General features: G+C 32.1%; 1 protein-coding gene across 3 annotated transcripts in view; it reads right to left on the bottom strand.

The window, feature by feature from the left end:
- LOC142325508 (triacylglycerol hydrolase DDHD2-like) overlaps positions 1–24278 on the bottom strand; it is a 182505-nt gene that overhangs the window by 4397 nt on the left and 153830 nt on the right. For all 3 annotated transcript variants that reach the window (XM_075367360.1, XM_075367361.1, XM_075367362.1), the window contains 7 exons: positions 23833–23918; positions 22714–22866; positions 18877–19107; positions 11382–11544; positions 8536–8730; positions 4414–4550; positions 3207–3412 (listed from right to left, as the gene is read on the bottom strand). In XM_075367360.1, the coding sequence (XP_075223475.1) occupies positions 3207–3412; positions 4414–4550; positions 8536–8730; positions 11382–11544; positions 18877–19107; positions 22714–22866; positions 23833–23918 (1171 nt within the window). The remainder of the gene's footprint in view (positions 1–3206; positions 3413–4413; positions 4551–8535; positions 8731–11381; positions 11545–18876; positions 19108–22713; positions 22867–23832; positions 23919–24278) is intronic.

The raw sequence follows: 24278 nt of genomic DNA, 5'->3' as shown, positions 1-24278 counted from the left end.
GTGACATACTAATGTGTTCCAAACAGTACAAGAATGTGACTTTTGAGTTACAACTTAACTATCCTATGAATAAAATTTTTAAATGTAAAATGAGACCCATAAGGTCTATATCGCCCAGCCCCCTTGATTAATTGTGACAAAATTTAAAGTACAAAATAAATGAAATGAAATTAAGTACACATCAACACCCTATGTTCAGAAATCATGATGCCAAATTTCATCCAAATTGATTCATCAAATCTGGAGATAAAAGACAAGACACCGAACGCCAGTCTGGAGAGCACAGACCCATGCATACATCCTTTTAGAATTTTTAATGCTAAAGTTGTGTTTTTATTTTGGCTAGATGGTAATGAAATGTCAGGATCTGTAAAAACCCAACATACAAAATTTGGCCTGATTAGCATACTTTTGCTTATGAGGGCTATTTATAAATTAACTTCTAGTCGAGTAATAGAAATAAAAGAAATTGAAAAATTACTATATATAAAAATTGCATACACAATTATATTATTTCTTAACATAGTGCTCACCCAAATTCAAGCACTTATGTCAGTAACGATGAATGGGTGGGTACCCATTCATAGTTACTTTTGAAATGTTGAGTAGACTCAACTTCTTCAACTTTTTTCATTTGTGTAGACTCAAATTCTTCAATTTTGTGAAAAGAAGAATATCAGACTGTCAAATCAGGGCTATAAGGAGGATGGTAAAAAATCTGTCACTTTAACTTATTTAGTATCCTCTTAGTGCTAACAGCAATGGAGGCTGTGCATTGTCCGGCAAAAAATTGATCCCATTTGCTAGCATCCTTTGCCATTTATTCAGTACTTCTCTCCTAATCTTTGTCAACATTTCACAATGAACATCTCTGGTTATTGTTGTACCTGCTTCATAAATTCTGCCAACAAAATTCCTTTATGGTCTCAAAACACATGTTTGCACCAACATTTTTTTGTTCTTAAAAAAATAAATTGTTCTTAAATTAAAAATTAATTTGTTTGAATTTTTGGGCTTGTTTGGTGAGTATAAAAGCATTACTGTTTAGACTGTTCTTTTATTCAATACTGATGAAATGAATCCATGTCTTGTTCCCAGTAACAATTCTACAAATTAACTTCAGTAACTAGTCTAGAAATTCACTTCCTTTATACTGATACTGCTGAAGAAAATTCAATGCTACTCCAATTCTTGTTGTTTTGTGGGAATAAGTTGTTTCTTACCCAAAAATTTGGATTTTGTTGCCAACAAAAACCCAATCTGTCTGTAACAACTCCGTAAAGAGTGGACTTGCAGATGTTCATATTAATGTGCATGTTCAACATGCACGTAGTTAGCAATATAAATCTGCTAAGCTTAAATATATATATATATAATCAGTTGCCATTTTGTATCAATTGAGTAGTAAGTGTTGAAATAATGGAGGCAATTATTGCAAGTATGTAGCATCAACTGTTTTGTTTTTTTACTAGCAAAAGGAACATCTGCAAGTCCACTCTTTACAGAGTTGTTCAGACAGATTGGGTTTTTGTTGGCAACAAAAACCAAATTTTTGGGTATGAAACAACTTATAAAAGCCCACAAAACAATAAGAATTGGAGCAGCATTGATTTTTCTTCAGCAATATCAGTATAAAGGAAGTGAATTTCTAGACTAGTTACTGGAAGTGATATTACTAACTACTATGTGCATGTTGCTACAGAAATTGATTTTTATGTAAGCCCTAACCGGAGGTTTATTTACAATACACTTTATTATATACATAACAGTTTAATAACATATTGTGTAGCACAGTATAACTTCAAGGACAAGTAAAAAATGATCTATACTTTCACCACAACACACCTTTAAAGTTGTCATATTGCCTTCAGTGTATATGTGATTAGAGTTGGTACGACTGCGGTCACGTGTGCAAAATTTGTTCCCGATTGCATAATTTGCCTTCTGGTTTTTACAGTGTAAACATGTCCACTCTGCTAGCAGTTTGCACCAAAGATGAACAACAAACAGGGGTCTGATTTCTCTGGTCAAAAGGTGTGAACGGGGCTGAAATTCATCGTAGACTTTATCACAATATGGGGAGAATGGTTTATCAAGTAAATGTGTTTTTTCGTGGATTGAGAGGTTTAAAAGTGTCAGGATGAGTGTGATGCATGAAAAGTGAGCAGGACAATTGTCCTGCTCACTTTTAAACATCCACCACAGATGACAAGATTCAACAAGCTTGAGAGATGGTTCTGACGAATAGGCGAGTTACCATCAATGATGTAGTCTTCTTTGAACATCAATCCATAGTTCTGCCTATCAAATCAAACATGATGGCTTGGCTTTAGTAAAATTTGTGCGCGATGGGTAGAAGACAGCTTACTGCAGAACACAAGCTCAAACATTTTGACATCTGTCAATTCTTACTCGATCGCTTCAACAAGGAAGGCAAGATATTTTTGAGCAGAATAGTCACCACCTGTGATGAAATGTGGGTTCATCACTATGAGTCAGAATTGAAATGACAGAGTGGAGTGGAAACACCCTGGATCACCAATGGAGGAAAAATTCAAGATTGAACAAATGGCGGTAAAGGTTATGTTAATAATTTTTTGACACAAAAGGGCCTACATTGGAACAATTCATGGAAAAGGGAACTAAGATTACAAAATGTGAGTTACAGTGAACTGTTGGAAAACAAGCTGAAGCCAGCAATTCGCAATAAATGCTGAGGTCTATTGTCAAAGAAAGTATTATTATTGCATGACCAGGCTATACACAGCTTGCCACACTGTTCAAACCATCAAGTTGAATTTTGAAGAACTGGAACCCTCCTTACAGCCCAGATACTGCTCCCTCTAACTTGCATCTGTTTGGGCTGATCAAGATGCTTTAAGAGGTTGTCAATTTTCCACAGGGCAAAGTGCATTGACAATGGAGGTGACAATGTAGAAAAATGATGTTGAACCTCTGTGTAAATAAATTGTAGAACAAAAAGTTAGATAATTTTTCAGTTGACTGTGTTTTTTTCTGCAAAGTGAAAATGCTAGCAATAATTATTACCTATAAATATATGTAGATATTAGAACCACGATAATAGTAGTTAAATTATTTTGTTTTACATTTTACAAACATTAATATTTTTCTTATAATTTTTATATAAGTATGTAAGTAGTATTATATACTAGTTAGTTGGCCTATATAAAGAATAATTAACTTACCAGTAACAAACATGACTGCTTAATGCAAATATATATTCATTAAAGCTCTCTAAGGGAGCTTCCTGCAATACATAGTCAATACGACGTCCTCCATTAAGATCTCCAACTCTCAATTCTAAATTTGAGTCTTCAAGATTGTTATCTTGCAAACAGGCATCATCCCCATTATCAGATGACTGTTGCTTCATTATTTGATCTTCTAACACCTAAAAAAAATACATGCTGTAAAACATTTAATAAAAATATGATTTATTTAAATAAAATATTTATCTACAGTAAAGGAAAAAAAATTGTAAATTAAATTTATTGATTGGTATGTGTTGCACTCATCTTAGGTAAAAATACCCTACCACAGGTTGGTGGGTAAAATAGACACTGAAGCACTAACCTCTGAGTGGGTTAATTTTTCTTGTGATGTAACTAAATTGATTTCTTTTACTGTCTATCATTTCCTTGTCAATTCTTTCACAATTTAAGTTCTACGCATCTATAAACCTTCCTTGGTCCGTGAAGAGAATGAAGGAACGTGTGGACTCAGTGTTACAAGTGATCTGGTGGAAAATTATTAACCTGTAATCCTATTCAGAATTGTTTCATGTCAGGTGGTAGCTAAATATATCCAAGGACTGTAATAAGCCTACTACTGGATAAAGGTGCTCTTAGGATATGCCAAAAATTCAATTTTATTATACAATTCACTCATTGTTCACAACAGTCTTTTCTTTACTAATAAAGATTACACTAACACAAAATGAATAAATAAAAGAACATCATACTATATAAAAATATATATACATATATATACAAAATGGTTTTATCTAAGTTTTTTTTTTGTCCAAATTACAATATAAATCATATTTCATTACTACTACTTTTCTTAAAACTAGTTTTTTTTAATGAAAAATAATGAATTCAAGGTCACTTAGAGTTTAAACTTAATGTAGCTAATGAATAAATTTGTTACAATGAACATTTTTTTTAGAAAGTGTACACAATGGTAAAAAACCTATTTAATATCATTTTTTAAATAATACTACTGAAATGAACAATAATAATATAAAAAACAGAACTATAATTAATGTTACACAATTAAAAAACATATATTTTAATAATGATTTTTTATATATGTAAATGTGTATGTAGTGGTTTGGTTAGTAAATTTGTTTTTTTACAATCATTAGAATTTAATTACGTTTAATGTCTTTACCTTGTCTACTTCTTGTCCAATATCTTCAGATTTATGGAACATAGCCAACTGGTATACTGTGTTCCAAGTTGACTGAATAGATTCCATTAGCCTTTGTTTTATAGCTGCACCAACATGTGCCATCGTATCTTTTAATTCTGTGAATAAAAAGATAAAGGAAATAAGCCATTAAATACTTCAATTATCAGCATGACAGTATAGTATACCTTTAATGAAAAAGGTATCACAATATATTTTATCCATGAATCCCAGTCAGGCTTGTAATTTTCCAAATACTATGAAATAAATTTAAAAAAAAAAAGGACTACAACTGAGATTAGCCTGTATCTACGCTAAAGATAATGTTTTTCTCAATTTTAACCAAAGAAAAATCTACTTGTCATTATTTTAACAAAATTTATAATACACGCAATGCCAACAATGACCAATAATCAAATCTTACTGTTAACAAACACTTACCATATCTTTTGTCATATACATGGTTAAGTATATACAGGCTTTTTGTATATTTCTCTGGAATGTAGCACTTTATGGCAGAGAAACATGGATAGGAAAAGCAGAAAGTAAAAGAACAGAAATTTCTGAAATATATATACATGAGAATCATAAAAATCAGGCTTGGGTAATAAGATTCAAAAAGAAGATATTATAATAACGAATGGAAAGGAAAGACATTTATGGTAGTATTGTATGAAGACAATTGTATTGGTGAAATATATATATAATGATATCCAGGATTAGTTACCCTAGAGCATTAACCCATCCTAATTTTTACAAGTCTTAAACAAGACAGAATGCATCGAACGAACTGAACTACCTATCGAAATAGGTAAAGTTGAGTCCACCATGCAACATTAATGCATAATAAAAACACAAAAACAAAAACATCAAAAACTTAATAACACAAAACAAAACAAAAAACTTAAATGAAAACAACAAGAATAATACAAGAAAGGAAAAGACAAGCAGGATCCTAAATTCCTTCAGCAACTATCTCTTTTGCTAAATAAACTATAAAGTTTTCTACAATTGCCCACTTGGCCTGGTCCTTCCAATTTACATGGAGATCCAACGCCGAACCAATAATATCAAGCTGAAAAATAGTCTCCATCTGTATTAACTTGTACTTAAGAGTATTCATGGTAGGCATCATCCAACTATCCACACTGTGGACATATTCCTGAATCCACCAAGCCGAATCTCTGCATCTGTCCCTGAAGGCACCATGCCCAGAAAGAAATTGCATCACATACAATTCAGTGTACCCAAGAGGCAAACCAACAACATCTGGAAAGAGATCGTATGTATAACGCCCAACCTCTGTCTCATCCCACCTGGCCTGCCACAAAGCACTGCCAAATTGCTCAATCTCTCCAACTTTCTCAGAATACTTCTTACAAACATAATGCTATTGACTTTCTGACACAATCAAATCAATCGGTTTCACACCTGCAATCACCAAGATTGTTTCCCATGAAATCGTATAGTAGCCTCCTATCACCATTAACAATATAAGGCATTGAGCCCTATTAATATACCCGATATACCCTTTTAAATTTTAACCTACCCACCCAAACGGGCACCACATACAGCATAATTGCCTTGCAAATGCCCTTATACAGGATACTCACGGTCTTAAAGTTAAGACCCCCAGTCAGGATTGACCACATGTCGAATACCAAAGAAGGCATTACCAATTTCTCATCAAGAAACACCCTGAGGTACTATTGAATATATTTTATACACTGGCCTTACAGAGGCCAATATAAAATGTATACTATATAAAATGTATAGGCCAGTATTTGGTGGTGAGGCTCGCTGCCTCACCACCAAATGGCCTTTGAGGAACATCATCATGGTCTTCTCCGTGCGCTGAATGTCATCTTATGTCGGTCATTCCACAGATCAAGTAGCCTGCAAGCCTGGGTGGCTCGGAGTTCAATCTCCCTCCACAAGCATCCTTTGACCCAGGAGTCCTATAGTCAGCATAGGCCATGATGCTACACCCGCTGGGCAACCTCAGCCACAAAAAAGTCAAACTCCACCACACACAACAAAGGACCTAACACCCTGCCCTGAGGACATCCCTTGGACAGCATCTTGCTAACCTCATAGCCACCCTCGTGGAGCAGCACATCTCGGTGTCTAAAGTAGCTTTGCAATACCTGCAATTCACTTACAGTACACCCTTGTTTCTGTAATTGATAAATGGCCACTATAGATTGTTAAAAGTACTGGAAAATACCCAGGACATAATCCACTGAACTGGAAGACAGAATTCAATACCTTAAGCACTGTATCCTTTCCAGGATGAACCTGTACTGGTTCCTTTCCATCAAAAGACCCTGCAAAATGAACCTCTTGTTTATGCGAAGATACATCTTCTTTTTGAACATCTTACCAAGAACTGGCACAAACATTAGCGCACAAGACTACACTTCATTTACATTCAAACATATCATCCTATGAAGTAATATCTTACAGTGGTTCCACAGGTTCCAATTATACGTCTGTCAATTTACAATAATATGAAATAATTACAGAAAAATTTACATACAGTAACAACAAAAAAGTCTACATGGAGTAGGGCCTATTAAACAAAAATATTCATAAAGTCAGTTGTAGGTAATAAAATACAGAAGAAAAAAAAACATGCGTAATTACAAAATATAAGTAATTACATGAGTCTTTGTTATTACAAAACAAGAAGTATCAATCTTGAAACCTACCAAAAACACAATAAACAAACAAAGAAAAAACTTACTACAGTAAACTGCAAAATACATGCCTCATGAACGAAACTCGACTGTAAACAACACATATATAATCTCAATGTGCAAATAGTTTGTTTTCATTCTGTAATTTCAAAAATCCTTGCTAGAGTACAGTGATAAAAACTACTCAGTGAATGGTTTACAAAACCCTAGGCACAAAAATAAGCTGCAAAAGCTTTTATACAGAATTAAATTCAATATCCTGAAAGTTTTGAGCTTTGTACATTAGCGTATTACAGTCAGCCTGAAAGGCTGAACAATAATTTTACTATTCTGTAAAATCAGTAAATATATTACTGTTAATTATCTGTAAAAGTGAAGTTTTTAATCCAGCTCCACAATTACGTCAAAATCAGGTTCATAAGAAGATTCTGAAAACAGATCGGATGGATCGGTTTTCAAATTTATCAACTTATTTTCAACTGCCACCCCAATATAACATCTTTTCTCAAAAATAATTCTCTACTTTTTAAAATTTTTTTCAATTGTCAGCGATACCCACACTATATATATCTTCTAACAATTTTTCCATGTCTTTTATTTTACATGTTTTGTTATTACACACTGTATTACCCTTTAATCTGGTTCCAGACAATTTCTATCAAATTTAATGTGCAGTGGTAGGGAGGAACCGTAGAACGATATACCTTTTTCACAGGTAATTTCATCCATGACAAATCTTTTGAAATGGGATTTGTGTTGACTATATCAACTAATTAAATTTGTCAAAAACAATATTTCTGCCCTTTAACCATAAAATTATATCAGTCTTCAACCTGATACATCCACTTTTTACATTATGGAATGACACATTGTCCATGACTACTACTGCACTAAGACAATCGCATTTCAATAAAATTTCACTACTACAAATAACAGCTAGAACTGTTGTAGTTCTAAGACAAAACACACTTTAGATGACTAGGATTAAAATAAATAAAACAGCTGATTGAGGAAATAGGATGATACTTTGAGATTACCACAGAATATGAAGAGGAATGGAGAATAGCATTAAAACAGTTAACTAGTGTTTGTCAAGCAGTTATAAGATCTTTTAGAGACCCAGAAGTAGATTATGTCAACAATTCAGTAAGACTGGTATATACATTTAACTCTTAGAGTGTGAGATACACAAACACATTTGGAACGAACAATTTTTAGATATTCTAGTCCAGATGAAGATTGTGATTGGGTAAGCAAAATTCTATGTTTTGCTAAAAATGTAAAAAATCAAACACCAAAACTCGAAGATGTTATGGTGGGCTAGATCAGTTTTGCCATAACTTTAAATAAACAAATTACTAAATAAATAGAAAATTGTTGGTAATGGTTTTATACTAAAACTTACCTAAATGCATTCGCTTTCGACCTTTATGATGTGGAATAAGAACTGGTTGAACATTGACTAGCTCCGGTAATATAAGTGTTTCAACTCTATATGCAACAGGATCAAAAGGATGGAAAATATTATAGAATGCTGGGCATGTGGGAAGATGGAAATCTTCACCCAAAGAATCAATACCTCTAACGGTCACAAACATTCCTGAAATATAAAAATTCATTAATTTTACATTTTATCATTGACAATACTACCTATCATTAACCCCTTACACTTGAAAGTTGCATTTTAATAATTAGATATTTCAATAAACAAAACAACAAGAAATTTTTTTTGTTTTCATCTAAAATTACAAAATTCCTTGTTAAGAATTCATCATTTGATGGTTAAACAAACTCAGGCAAACATTATTATTATTATTATTGTCATTATCTAACAGGTTCATTGAAATGAATGACATGTATTACTCATTAGCCAGATGTAAAATTTACATTTATTGACTTTTGTGCTGTTATTGTATACTATTTTAAGGCTTCCACCACGAGAAGGCTCCCAAAAAGGATTCTAATCCAAAAAGGATTATTTTAAATAGTGATTTAAAATAATTTAAAATAATTCCAAAATATTTGCAATAAATTGAATTCAGACTTCTCAATTTAGCATTTATTTTAGAGACTGAAACACTCTAAAAAAGTACAGGAAAACCATAGAAAAAAAGATCCTAAATCTATTTTTACACAATTTAAAGAAGATGAATGTAAATTATCGCAAACACAAAGAAATACAGACTCAATATGACAAATATTTTAAGTTTGTTAATTTTACATTAACATGTATTACAGCACATGCAACTGTTTAATAAAAATAGAAACAAACTTTAGCAGTGCTAGAATCATCTTCTGTTAAATCCTCTGACAGAACCAGTTTCTACAAGGATGTCAACCTTTTTCAATCTTTTTAATTTGCTGAATTTCAGTCACATTCTATTAATAATAGGCAAAATTAGTCTCAAATAGGCAAAACAAATAATAGTATTGAAAGTACCATGACAGATTGTTTACCATGGAATCAATAAGGTGCTTACCAACTGAAACTGGTGTGTGTATGTGTACAAATATAGAACCAGTATAACAGACCAGACCCACCAGGTTGGTCTAGTGGTGAATGCGTCTTCCCAAATCAGCTGATTTGGAAGTCGAGAGTTCCAGCGTTCAAGTCCTAGTAAAGCCAGCTATTTTTACACGGACTTGAATACTAGATCGTGGATAACGGTGTTCTTTGGTGGTTGGGTTTCAATTGACCACACATCTCAGGTATGGTCGAACTGAGAATGTACAAGACTACACTTCATTCACACTCATACATATCATCCTCTGAAGTATTATCTAAACGGTAGTTACCGGAGGCTAAACAGAAAAAAGAAAAGAAAAGAAAAGTATAACAGACCAGGGTAACGGGTTTTTTCCAATTAAGAAGTATGAAAGGGAAAATAAAAAAGAATCTCGAAGGAACTAAAAGGGATTCTGTTCTTAAAATAACAGCTCCATTTAACAATTTGATATTTGAAATACAATGACACCTCCAAAAGGTCTTGTTTGACCAGAAGGATTACCAAACTGGAATAAGAACTTATAGAAAAACTTAAGGTGCAGAAAATAAAAATTGTTTTAACAACAATTAACAGGACAAGGCGGGTACTGCTCCTGAAGGTATAAATATTGCTGCAGAACAGTGGACAGGGTCAGTAGTTCTGAGAGGCCGTGTTCAGCATAGCTGTGATAACACGGTATCAGTAAGTGTGTGGTAATGAGTGAAGAATACGTCATGAGTATTCCAGTGTGCACAGTGGGTGAATACAAGAAGTATTCAGTGAGTTATTAGTAAACAGTGGTGAAAGTGACAGTATTCTATTCATCCATAAAGTGTAGAGTAGTTCTTTTATAAGCATAAAGTAATAATAATTGTAGAAATGAACTGTTTGAACTTTAGACTTTTCTACTGTTATCTTGTTACTGCAATATTAGTTTCTATCAGTCATTAAAATGTGTTTAGTAAACTGGACTGTATTTGGCATTTATAATTTAACTGACATCATATAAATCTTGTCTTTTATTTGAATTAGTATTCTGTAGGTCATACTTATTTATTGTCATCATCATCACCATCATCATTATTTTTTCTTTGTATGTTTTTAGAATAATTATATTTATAAGAATTTTTACATTGTTAATGTCTCAATATCCTAGACAATGACGAACTGTGAACATGCTTCTATATATATATATATATATATACACACACATACAAATTGGAAATATCTAAATACAAATTCAAAATTCACAAATTATAAAAATTTATTTTATTGTAATTATAGAATTAAATAAAACTGAAGATCAGGGATCCTGCAAAAATTGATGCTAGGAATTAATATGGTAAGTTTAACTTACCTATTTATTGTGTTTTGGTGGTTTAAATTTCATTTAATATTTTTATTAGCAAAGTGGTCAATATGTTATTGTGTAACTAGTTCCCATGGTGAATGCAGTTGAAATTCACTTATTGAACTGTATCTTAACTGAATTCGATTGGCTGGATACTGGGATACTAATGTAAAGCAGTAAGTTTGGCTCAATGAAGAGGCAATGATATTTACTTCACTCCTCAGAAATATTCCTCATTTTAGAATGATACAATACACCTGGCATATAAAGTTTTTTAAGTCATTATGCAAATTTTGAGAGTGACTGGTGATTAACATATGTACAATAGTTTGGTTGTAGAACCTAATATACATACATTCCCATTTCATAACTTATAAGAGTATTATCAAAAAATTAATGGTAAGAAAATATTACCAATAGGTGAACCAAGTGCAAAAAAGGCTTTTGGATGGAAGTCCAGCTGTGGGTACGAAATGAAAGGCTGACCGGTTCCATCAGTACCAGTTGCAACGTAACTCAAACCACGATTCAACTGATTTTTTTTAATTTCCTTAATTTCTACTTCATTTGTCTCCGTCTGAAAAAAGTCACCTCAATAAATGAAATGGATTAGATCATACCTACAACAAAACTATATTAAACTTATATTAAATACTTGTCTATTTTAAAATTGTACTAAGAACAACAATTAGCTTATTTTAACTTGACAGCAATTCATATGACTGAACTCTCACAAATTTCTACTGTTTTTTAACTTTTAAGTATTTACTACCTGGCTTCCACTACAGATGGAAAATAGATTTTTAGCATTTACTTATATGTTTCTATTTCTGTTATTAATTTCATGTTTATTTGATTAAAAGATATTTCTTAAATTTTATAATTACATAAGTATTTTATGAGTGTTGATCCACTATGTGTTTATGGAATTTTACAATTTACTACTCGTTTTCTAAATACTGCAGTCAAATACTTTTACTTTTAGCTGCCTTCTTTACTAATTTCAAATCATTCTGATTGGAAAAATAGTATCTAATGTTTGTAATTTTTTAAATTTTATTTTGAAAAGGCCAGAAAACTATGTTTGTGTACAAACCAGAAGCTATTATTTTTCCATTCAACTGGTACAACCAAATGAGTTACAAGGACTTAAGAAAACCACAAATTGTAATGACTGATTCTGTGATACAATCTAAATTTTTACAAATTCTTCTTAATTTAAATGAAATTAAATTCACTTTAGCATTCATATTAAGGAAATGAAATGCTTTAGGTTTTAAATAATCCAGATTGTTGAAACATCATACAATTTTTTATGTGAATATGTTAAAGTTGAAGGGATATTTCAATTTCCTTTCAACAGATGTAGCTAATTCAATTAATAATATAGAAAATTACATAAAAAAGAAATGCAAGTAGTCATAATAAAGAGGGAATCTAACCTCTGGAAAATACAGGTGACTGATATACAGTACTGCAAAGATGCAGTACCATCTTTGGGAATGAACAATTACATAGTGACACTAATGTAACAGATTACATTTATAAAACCTCAGTATCTTTTTTTGAAATTTTAAGAACAGTTTAGCAACAGAAATTTAATAATCACTTGATATCTTGATAATACATAGCAAGGACAAAAAAATGACACTTTTGATGGCAGTAAAAATGCTAATAAAACTCCTTACACATTAAAGTTGCAAATTTGTTAATGAAGAAGAGGAGGACAATTCAAGAAGTAGAACAATGAAAAAATCAGCACATGAGACTTCAGATCTATGAATTTGCAAAATCTTTATCTATTATGGCAATACAGAATTATAGAACACAGAGTATCAATTATAATAATTGTCCAAGGTAATCTTTTTGACAGTTCTACTGGACCGATTTTAAAGGTTTTGCTATAATTTGAAAGCTTTTCACAAGTAGAATTGCAAAAATCTAAAAGTTCAATTTCTCTGGAAACTTTCTAAGAATACTTGGAAAACTTCTTAAGTCTTTAACCTTAAGAGATATTGACTTGGGACCTTGATTCTACGACACAGAAAACTAGAGAAAAATGATGTTTAAACATAAAAAACAAAAACACTGTCAAAATGTTTTTTTAAAGTTTGGAAAACTGTCTGTAATATGATTTAATGCAGAGTACTTTACCCAAACTGCGAAGACATGGTCGTATGGTCTTACTACGCCCTGTTTGCAACAGCAGCTCCAGCCAACATTGAAGCCGTGCAGTGCTGTTTCAGCTAAGTTGAGTTGTTTGTCAGTTTCTTGCTAAGGGTTTGAATTTTTTTTATTTACTCAGTTCTTTCCAGAACTAATTAAACCTTTTTAATAGTACATGTTATTAACAGTGTACAACACTTAAAGTGTTTAACAGCTCTAGAGTTCCAACATAAATGGTTTTTTATTTTATTCAGCCTACATTTTGTAATTTTTTTTGTTGTAGGCTTACATGTATTACGACTCCACCAACTATACGACCAATCGTTGGAAAATGCTTAGTCAGGTGTATTTCTTTTTTTCTATACAATTCTTAATCGTGCTGTAATGAACTGATCTCAAATCATTCATGAAGTGATTAACAATTGGAATGAATATTTAGTTTTTATTCTAGGTTAAGCTTTCATTTAGCTTTTAATTTACCAACATTCCGTAGAGAATTCCTCAGATTATTTAAGTCTTGTCTATTAATGGTGAATATGCCGGTAATGTAGAGATTGTGTTCAGCAGAAATATTTTTCCACAATTTCAGTTTTGAATTTTTTATCAGACTTTAGAAGTTTACTCAACAATTGGGAATGGCTCTATTTAAGATTCTCAGGCCACAGAGATAGGGGACATTATGACGGTCTTGTCCTTAATAATGATGCGGATCTTCTGCAACTGAGTTCCCTTGTGGTAGTTCGAGTCTTGGCCACCCAAAAAAACAACAAAAATGGAAAACAGGGTCAGTCATTGTGAATTAATGAAAAACTGCTAAAAAGTAAAATGAAATCTAGATAAAAAATTAAATGTTAGGCACAAAGCCCTAAATGACATAATGATGAAAATAAAGTAGGTAGACACTCATGTCTTAATCACATCTGTCAGTTTTATAGTGTAAAACATTTTCTTGTGTAAATGAATACATTTTAAGAAAATACATTCTATATAAGATAGAATGTATTCTATGTGTTAATCTAAAGAAGTTAAAGTGGACCATATCTTTATTTCCTCATTAATTCAACAACTCATGAAAAATAAACCTGAGTTTTCAAAAACTTTATGGAAAATATTATTTCAATAAAAAATTCTCTGGCATTTGCTTAGATGGGAGCAAAAATGACTCTCTCTACCAGGTTATGGACCTTACTGTTTTAGAATTAATGAAGCAATATATCACCACACTGGAGTACAGCACCTGACAATGGTAAGCAGTGAAAAAATGCTCAATTATACTCCACCTCCCCACCGTGATGTTTTGTTACCATGCAAGTTCAAGCACCGAAACCAGAAAAACAGAAAGAATCAACATTCTTAATCCAAATTTAGAGCACATGGTGTGCTTTTATTCTCATAAGGAGATCAGAGTAGGAGAATTGACATCCCACTGCAAAACACACGAAAATAATTTTTTATTTACAGTTACAGACTGGAAATCCAGTCTGGTTAAGAGTAACCCAGTTAAATCACTATTTGAATCACCTTTCAATTTGTAATGAATTCAATCCATTTTTGAATCCAGGAAAGTTTATGCAACAGTACATTTTTGACGCCTACATAAAAATTGAGGCAACAGATTGAATTACATAAGACAGAATCAATCTCACCTTAGCATCAAGAAGTACAAGGGTCTCATGGTTGAAACCCAGAATGGTAAGAATAATGAAGATTTGCTTCCTAGAAAAACTTTCAATGTCATCAGCATTTCAAGGTATTCTATGAAATAAGATTCAGCACTATTAAAATGCAATGGCAGTAGTTAAAAATTAAGATAAGCCTGATATATTTTGTTACCATAATGTATAATCCAAAATAGAAAGAAATCTCGGAAAATGTGAATGGTCAATCAGTAGTAGAACATTGTCCTGATTTAGTAGCGTGTCTTCAACTAGAACTGATAGCATGCTTTATCAGTGCATCACTTACTGATCAGCGATATAAAAAAAAGAAAAGATTTTTGGATATGTGATGTAACCAGAGTCCATGTAATTGAATCTAAAATAAAAAAACGACGGCTACTTCATGCCCACATCCTTTTAATTATGAAAGAAAATAAACCAATAACTAACAAAGAAAATAGATCGGTTTGTATCAGCAGAACTTTCAAACCCATAGAAATTTCCAGCTTTACATGGAATTTCTGTAAAACTGATGGGTTCATGGACCATGTGGTGAAAGCAAGCCTAATTCACCCTGAATGAAATGATGGCTAACAAAAATGGTTATCCTTCATATCATCAAGGGAACAAACAGAAGCAAATATTTGGTTATGATATGGACTAGCAATCGCACACTTTTGTTAAATTACTGCTTCATCTTCCTTATGAATAAAAATTGTTTTCCATCCAGATAATTTAAACAATGATCCCAGCACAATAATTTAAAGTGCTCAAAGATACACAATGCTTACAGCATGGTTCAAGTTGAATATGAATAATGAAGATGTACAATCCATTTCATTAGTGGAACCTAAAGCATTTTTTATTTAATCAAGGAAAAAAGATATAAATATTAAAAAACATGACTGTCAAAAAAAAAAACATTGCAAACATTGCTCTTTAATATAGGATAATTACAGTGTGCGGGTGATAATTTTGTATATAGTATTTGTATGTAGTACACTATTCTTTTCAAAATTTTTAAATTTATTTACATATATATATATATATATATATATATTTATACAGCCTATGACACTCAGTAATTTAAGGATTCCATCACAGGGTCATACATTTAAATTGATTCAGCTATTGAGTTGCTACGATGGAACAAACATACATGCACACACCCTAATAAATACATTGCATTCCTTTTTGGGCAATCATGTAAAAAGGGAATGGCATTCATGAAAACGTGATGGGGATGATGTAATAGGAAGAATGCATTCATCAACCTTGGCTCTGATCTTGAAAGATATTGTTTAAGGCTACTGCTGCTCCATATATCTGGGGCTACAAGTTTTCAAGACTGAAGAAGAATCAATGATGTTCTATGCGATAGTTTGCAGAAATCTGCAATAAAAAATTATAAAATCTCGAAAAAAATCTTAAGACGAGGCAGTAGTTTGTAGCATACCATGACAACTAAGAAATTTATTCACCTATATTCTTATTTTTGCATTACCACCTAATACAAAACAGTTGTTTGAAAAATATAAACACCACTTTTCAGAAAATTTTGCAAACAGACATAAAAATGGCCATACACTAAATAGTAAACAATGCCAGTACTTAACATTAAAAGGAATTACAGCTTTAGAAAAACTAATAGCTTCTGACATGGCAAATAAACAACCCCGAACAAAAAGTAGGGTTTTTAACTATTATGCTGATAACCACCACCAATCAAAAACTTCCAGAGAGATGTTTTTATCGATTGTGTTGGAGACAGTGAAACACTTAATTATACGAAACCTCCATATAATACTATTTGTGGAGAACAAAATACAACTTTACCTGTTGCATCAATGGGAATCGCTGCTAATGTACTAAGGTGGAAAACATATTTCAATAAGTTCAAATGAGTACCAACTTTAACTGAAACCTCAACTACAAATATTAAGTTCGATTCTTTTGATCCAGAATTAATTCTATCTAGTAAAGCAGCAATTTGGGATAAAGCTATAATGGCTCCCCGGTTTTGCTTTAACTGCAGCTGATTGACTACTGAAAGAAATTACCAAAAATCTGAACCCTTGAGGTAGGTAATTTTACTTAAACTTTGTGTTCTTGATCGTAGTCTGTATATGTTAGCTTTAGAGGACCTGGCAGTTAGGTTGGTAGCAGGTTTTATTGTTGCTGCTGAATAATTTGATTCCCTGAATTTCAGGTCAAGAGAGGATTGCCTCATGGTGGAACAGAGAATTAACAGGTCCGAAACAGGCTGTCAGTCGTTTATGGAGAGCATCTCAGCATAAAGGTGATCCGGAATGGCAGATAGTCCTGGTTGCAGAATATAGAGATCGAAAATCTCATTACTTTCATAAGGTCTACACAGCAAAGAGGGATTCCTGGTGTTCCTTTGTTTGTTAGTGAACAAGAGAGAATGGATAAGGAGTGCTGTGTATAAGGTTTTGGGATATAGATTTAGAAAGGATGTTCTTCAGTCTGCTCTCTTGACTCGGCATGGTGTAATATCAGATATTCTGAAATTTTATGCAGACAAACAATTTGCTGCCTGACAATGAAACGGGGGAGACCACATATCATCTGTGGTTGAAGCATGAGGTTGCTCTATTTTTCAGGAGTACATTGTCTTTGGAGATTGCTGAGGCCAAAGTGCATCTGGCTATTTATAATTTAGGCAGGGGTAAAGGCCCTGGGCTTTAACGGGATAACTGCAGAGCTCCTTGTTCGCTTGTTAGAGGTAAGTATGAGAACTATCACGCAGGTATTTAATAAATTGTCTGGCAGGTGCTTCCCTGTATGTTAGGAGAAAGGGATTGTTAAATTACTGTTTAAAGGAGGCAGACAAGGATCCTACTATTAGTTCATCTTACAGGCTCCTGATGCTGCTGTCGGTTATTGATAAAATCTTTGTATAAATGAGAGGCTGACAGCGCATGGGTTATTTTGATGGAGAACCAGTACAAGTTTCGTCCAGGAAAAGGTACAAGAAACAATTGATGGTTTACCAGAGAATATTATAGAAACATCTTCCTGTATTTTATTTGACAGAGATATAACCAAAGAAATATTTATGGCGTTAACTTAAATGTTTCAAATTGTTATGAAAAAAAGCTAAAAAGAGCCATTCTTTCCAAAAAATTTCAGATGTAAACAACTTCAATGAGAATGAGAATTTTTTTAGGACTAGCAAGCACATATTTAAGTTCCAACTTCACTGATTCTGATAGTAGAGAAAATACTGAAGAATATTACCTAGCAGAATTTCTAAATGTGCAAACTCCTTCAGGAATGCCTGTTCACAAACCATAATTAAAGGTAGGAGCTGTCATCACGCTTTTACGTAATCTTAATATAGAATGAAGTCTGTGCAATGGAACAAGGTTAATAGTAAAAGAACTACAAGTGAATGTGATTATTATGGAAGTAATAACTGAATTGTCATCAGGTGAAATGGTTTCCATTCCCTGAATTGATCTTGCACCTATCAATACCAAAATTTTTTTGTAAAAACAGTTACAACAGTAACTGTTTACAACTGATAACAGTTTCCTGAAAAAATTGGAATTGCAATGACAAATCAATAAATAACAAAGTCAAACAGTAGAGAAAGTAGGTATTTACTTCCCGAACTGGTGTTTAGCCATGAACAGCTTCATGTTGTGTTGTCAATGTAAAAGTTCAAACTGCCTACAAGCCAGAGCAAAGCAAGTTATTTCTGGATTCAGAAAAAATAAAGAAATATTCCAGTGTAACTAAAGTACAACATAAAATGCAGATATAAATTAATATTGTAAATTAATGAGTACTAAAAAAAAATTTAATTAAGAAATAATAGTATGCATCTTCAGAGACAGGAAGGACTATTTTAAAACTGAAACTAAAGAATAGGATCTTTAGATAAACCACAGTCACTTGCATGTTATGCATTTTCTATCAAAGAATACAGCATATATTGTATCGAATGAGGGGAAAATATAATAAACTGTGTATTCTAGTGCAGATTGTATTTTTTCTTGCAACAGACCTTATTGCCAGTATTTGTATATAATAATTGTAATTTGGAAAAAAAATTATACCTTTTCACTATCACTTTCCACTGCTTCACTATTTGTTTGCTGTGTGTCAGTTTGAAGAACTTCACTAGTTGTTTGTGGAGCATCAGGTTTTTGATTACACAACATATCAAAAAGTATCAAGGATCCTAGACTGTGTCCACCTAATGATACACCCCCATTAAACTGGGGATTACGAGTTCTGAACAACTTATACAATCTGTTCAATTCATTTCCAACGGCCTGTACAATTGTCTGAAACAAAAAAATTTACACAATTGGCTGATGGCAATGATAGTTATGAAACAGATTCATTGTAAGATTTAAACTGCAGATAATAAAATACCACATGATCAAAACACGAGTGTTACTAACTCTTCCTAGAAATTAAAACTAAATTTTGTACATTACAACTCATCACAACTACACTACGCTAAATGTTCAGCAATAAAAAATCAATACAGTAAGACCCAAATTAAAGGGGTTTGGCTACCAACAAAGAACAGAAGAAGAGTACCTAATGTTTTAGACTTCAAAGAGTATAAATATCATAGTACGTATATGTTTACGTTTTTAATATTCAAGGTGTTACATTTAAACGTTAATTGTGAGAGGCTGATTCAGTGCATCCTACACTCTTCAGATCAATCTTAATCTCAAAAAAAAAATTATATACTAGTACTATAATCTAATATGATATGATTTCATTCTATTTAAGACACAATATGATTTCATCGTATGGAAGACAAGAGAAAACTATTCTGTAGTCCTGCAAAAAAACTGTTACCAATATTGAAAAACAAGAAAAATTATGTTATTCGTTTAAGGAACCTAAAACTTTACGTAAGACTTGGACTAAAAATTTCAAAGATACATAAAATTCTAGAATTTTTCCAATTTCCTTGGATACTTATGTACATTGACTAACAAAAAACATCAAGCAGAGGTCGGTAACAATGTCTGAAGACTTTTAAATTTATGAACATTGTGGTGTACAGCAAATCCTTAAAAAATATACAAAATAAAATAGACTCAATCGGTGATTGACAAATGTAAATTGGATAGGTTATAGTGAAACTGAGAGTCAAGGCCTGGTACATCTGTAACACAGAGGTTGTGGAGATGAGTGAAGAAAACAGAAATATTTCTAAATTATCCGATCTACATTGGGTTTTCCGTACTGAACATTAGTAAAGAGATTGTACCAATTCTATTATGATTATATGGTGGAAAAGTACGGTCATAACATAAGCTTCTAATGACTGATACGGATAGTTTAATGTATCATATTATAACCGATGTTTACAAAAATATCATTCATGACATCGATTGGTTCGATACTATGGACTAATCCCGTGACCACGAGTGTTTTAGTAATAAAAACAAAAAAAACTTTGCAAATTCAATAAAAAGATGAAGCTCATGAGTTGTTGGAGTATGTGCTAAGATGTATAGCACAGCGTTAAAATAAAGAGAAAACTGTTGCAAAGCGTGTTCCTAGGATATATATGTCCATGATGGAAGATTACGAATGAAATGCTGAGGAGATCACAGAGATTCAAAAGAGCATAAAGAAAGAACATGCGCAGCCATGCATCCATCTTGGTTTGAGTCAAAGAGAACAGATATAAACAAAAATGTTTAAATATATTGCCAAACTCACCACCAAACTAGTTAACAAAATATCTACTAGTGAAACAATCAAACAGGGTAAGCCTAACAATGAAGTTGAATCTGCAATTGCAATAGACCACCCATATCATGCAACGAAAACAAAAAGCATTATGAATAAGAGGATGACATGCATGCACGATTATCAAATTAGAATGATGAGAAAAAAGAAAATAATTGACTGAACCTGCCAAAGATGTTGCAAGTATTTACTTACAACCTTACATGCTTCAGTATTGAAGTGGATGCAAACTGAAGGGACTGTTCCACCGATACATTACCTTCTGAATTACAGAGGTGGAAATGCTGGAGCTTAATAGGGTTACACTTACATCTAAAAGACTTATGTTATCACCAGGAGAGTATAGTTCACCTGCTACAATAGAAGAGGTGCTTATGACCAACAGGAAAGCTGCAGGCTGAGGCATAGGTGAAGAATAATTTTGATGGCAGACTGGCTAGGGATTATAGCAGAGCCATTCTAGCAAGGCAGTTTTTCCTCTACTTATAGCTATACATCTACTTCCCTCCACAAACACCTTGCTATAACTGCTTGGTTATACCTGCCTGATACTGTAAGTGTTGTGAAAAATAAGACTGACAATGTTCAGAATTCACTTTGAAGGCAATTTGAAAATCAGACACACAAAATTACAAGGCACAAATGGTTTATACAAATTACTTTTTAAAAAAGAACAGACTAACGAAGAAGACCTTCATAAGTACAAAGAGATTTTTATGCTTATACAGTAATATAAAATTGAATTTTGACCCAAATATATGAAGATAAAAGTAACGTTGTTTCCAGCACCGAAAAAACTGGCAGGGATAAGGATGCATATGGATTCTGATGAGACCACAAGACCAGATTTGCATCTACTTTGATAATCTGAAAGAGCTTTGTAAAAGACTGACATTGTTGATAGGTTCAAGAAACACATGTTCATCAGAATTCTGTTCATCAGAATGAAAAAATTCAATATTCAAAGAACTGCAAGAACTAGGAATTATAAAAGGAGATATACATTCAACTTAGTTTGTTCACTGATTATTTGGTGGGGAAAATCAATAATGCTGATAGTCGTTGAGAGAATGAGCCAATCATGTAGTTTAAGGTCTAAGGAATGGATATGTTTACTTGGATCATTTTTGTCTTATCAATTTCTTCAAAATAAAGAATTTTCATCTATTTTAACTATTACTTTCTCAAGTGGAATAGTAGAGGAGTTTGATCCAAACCCAGGATCATTTATTTATTTTAGCGTTACCATACTGTATGCTCCCAGTGGTGCAGCTGTAACAAATCAAGATGATCCTCAAGTAAGTCTATCTTATTCATACACACTCACACACAAACTTATTAAATATATTACATAGAATGACATTTGAATTTTTTAAAATGCACGCTGTTATCAAGATATACAGAATTATATTTATGTGACCCGAGCGAAGCATGTGTAGTTTTACAAAATTAAATTTTTCTTATAAGATACCGCACTCCCTCTCTAAGAGTGCTATAGTACGTAGAAGTTGGTGGTGCCAAAAATGCTCTGGGATGCACCATTCGATATCTGCAATTTAAAATTAATAAACTGAATTCTCGGTGCACAGGCCTCATTAAGCACCTAATCTAACAATCACTGCTTCCAAGTTAAGTAGCCATATCAATCATGATTTAGCCACATCATGCCTCTTGACTTATTGGGCAACCAAGTTCAATCAAGACCTAGTTAGTTACACTTTTTTACACTAAATATTATTTAATTCTTGTGCTGGCATGTGGCGTCAAAATTTAGCAGAGAATAGCTGTACCTAACTTAAAAAAAAAACAACAGCTATAATCCAATTCTACCATCCTTTGAAATATTTGTTAATAAATAATAAAAATGCATAATAAATTAGGTTTACAACACTGACAGGGAAATCCAAGATGGCAGAGAGGTGGGGCCAGTGTTACGTGATCAAAATATGCAATTCCTGTTGGTTCATGGCACTAAACCAGCATTTCTGTAATACTGATTGAGATTAACAAAAACAATACAGTATCATAAAAGGCATACTGTTTTAAAATTACTTAACAACAATTTGTTTATTTATTTGATCAAATTATTCTTAGTTGAAACAAGAATGAATAAGAATTAAATTCATAATTAAAAATTAATAAAAATCAACTTTTTTTTAATACATTACCTCACAAAAAACAGGACTTGTATAAAATAAAATATCTAATAGCGTATCGTTAGTGAACTGTCGAAGTCGATGAATGGAACCAAGCGTTATATTTTGTAACTTACGATCAATTTCTTCAGTATGTAAAGCTGTATGCCAAGACACAGGTAAAACCTACAAAAATAAAATAAATGTTATACAAATACCAGTTTTTAAATAAGCGTTTTTCTTATTCTAATAATAATAATGTTACTTTTTCTCAGAAGTAACTTAAGACAATCTCTTTTAGTTAATTTCTTCCATTATCTTTTCTTCTTCAATTTTTGGTACATTGTGCTTATGACTCTTGTAATAAAATCATTTCTCTCAATAATACATAAAATGCAGTTTTTAAAAATATTTGGTGAATGAATATTATGTGGTTTGAGTATTATGTAAACATGTTTTAAGCTGAGCGAGCCATTTTTTATGTGACTGATTTGTGTATAAAATTACATTTAGTATTTATTCATTTAGTCAGTTTTAATAACATGTTTAATAAAATAAGTATTATATATAATAAAGAATGAAATATGAAACCTGGGTTCTGGCACAAATCACTTCTAAAATTAATATAGCCATTTGTAAGGATAATGACAATCCCATGCCAGTCTTACTAGAGAAAACTATAAGTAAAAATGTACTTTCTTGTTGCCTACTTTACAAAGCCAAATATTCAGCTGCATATTGATACACCCAAAGTCCATCCAAAGGCGGGTGTTATGCAGCTCTACAAGTTCTTTCTATTCTGGTCACTATAGGAGTGGCTATTTAGTTAAGATATAGTTTCAGAGAAAGCTACAATGATTGGCTATTGTGTATATCAGGAACTCTATATATACATCACAGCTGTAAGAAATAGTGGGAGGGATAGTGGAAAGTAACAAGTTAATATATTACTTTCTGTTGTGAAACAAAGCATATAATATGTAGTGCTACAACTCAGTAGGTTAGTAACGTACAAATAATAAATTGTAACATTATTTACTTTCAGAAATAATTAGCAACAAAGAATATTACACAACAAATAATAAAGAAAATAGAAATTATCTTTAATGTATTAATGAAACTCTTTACGATTAAATAAAACATTACACAAACCTCAACTCTATTGACAGTTCCCATTACACAAGCTCCCCGGAAATGTGACTGAAGAAGTTGTAATGAAATACTTCGGAAATCATCAACTGCCAAACAACAATAATAATAAAAAATTAGTTATAATACCATAATATAAAAATAACTGTAAAGAGCCAGGTACAATGTTCCATTTTGGAACATCTAGTTCCATTTTATAACATTGATCTAAGTTAAGCCATGAATGTAGCTTAAACTTTTAAATTTCTTCATGATAATAACTCTAATAAAAAAAAAAAAAACATTTCTTAATTTGTTACTTAATGGACCTGGTCAGAAAATGTATTAAATTAAAATTTAATATAAGTACAAACCTACAAGTTTATTAATAATTATCATAATGTTCTGATCTACAGTTTTTTACAATTTTCTAAAATGTTTAGTTATATATAAATGTTGATAGTGAATGT

The sequence above is a fragment of the Lycorma delicatula genome, chromosome 5 (genome assembly GCF_047948215.1).
Source record: "Lycorma delicatula isolate Av1 chromosome 5, ASM4794821v1, whole genome shotgun sequence".
Taxonomy (NCBI): domain Eukaryota; kingdom Metazoa; phylum Arthropoda; class Insecta; order Hemiptera; family Fulgoridae; genus Lycorma; species Lycorma delicatula.
The sequence above is the reverse complement of the archived record's forward strand: the minus strand, read 5'-3'. Positions and strand labels throughout refer to the sequence as shown.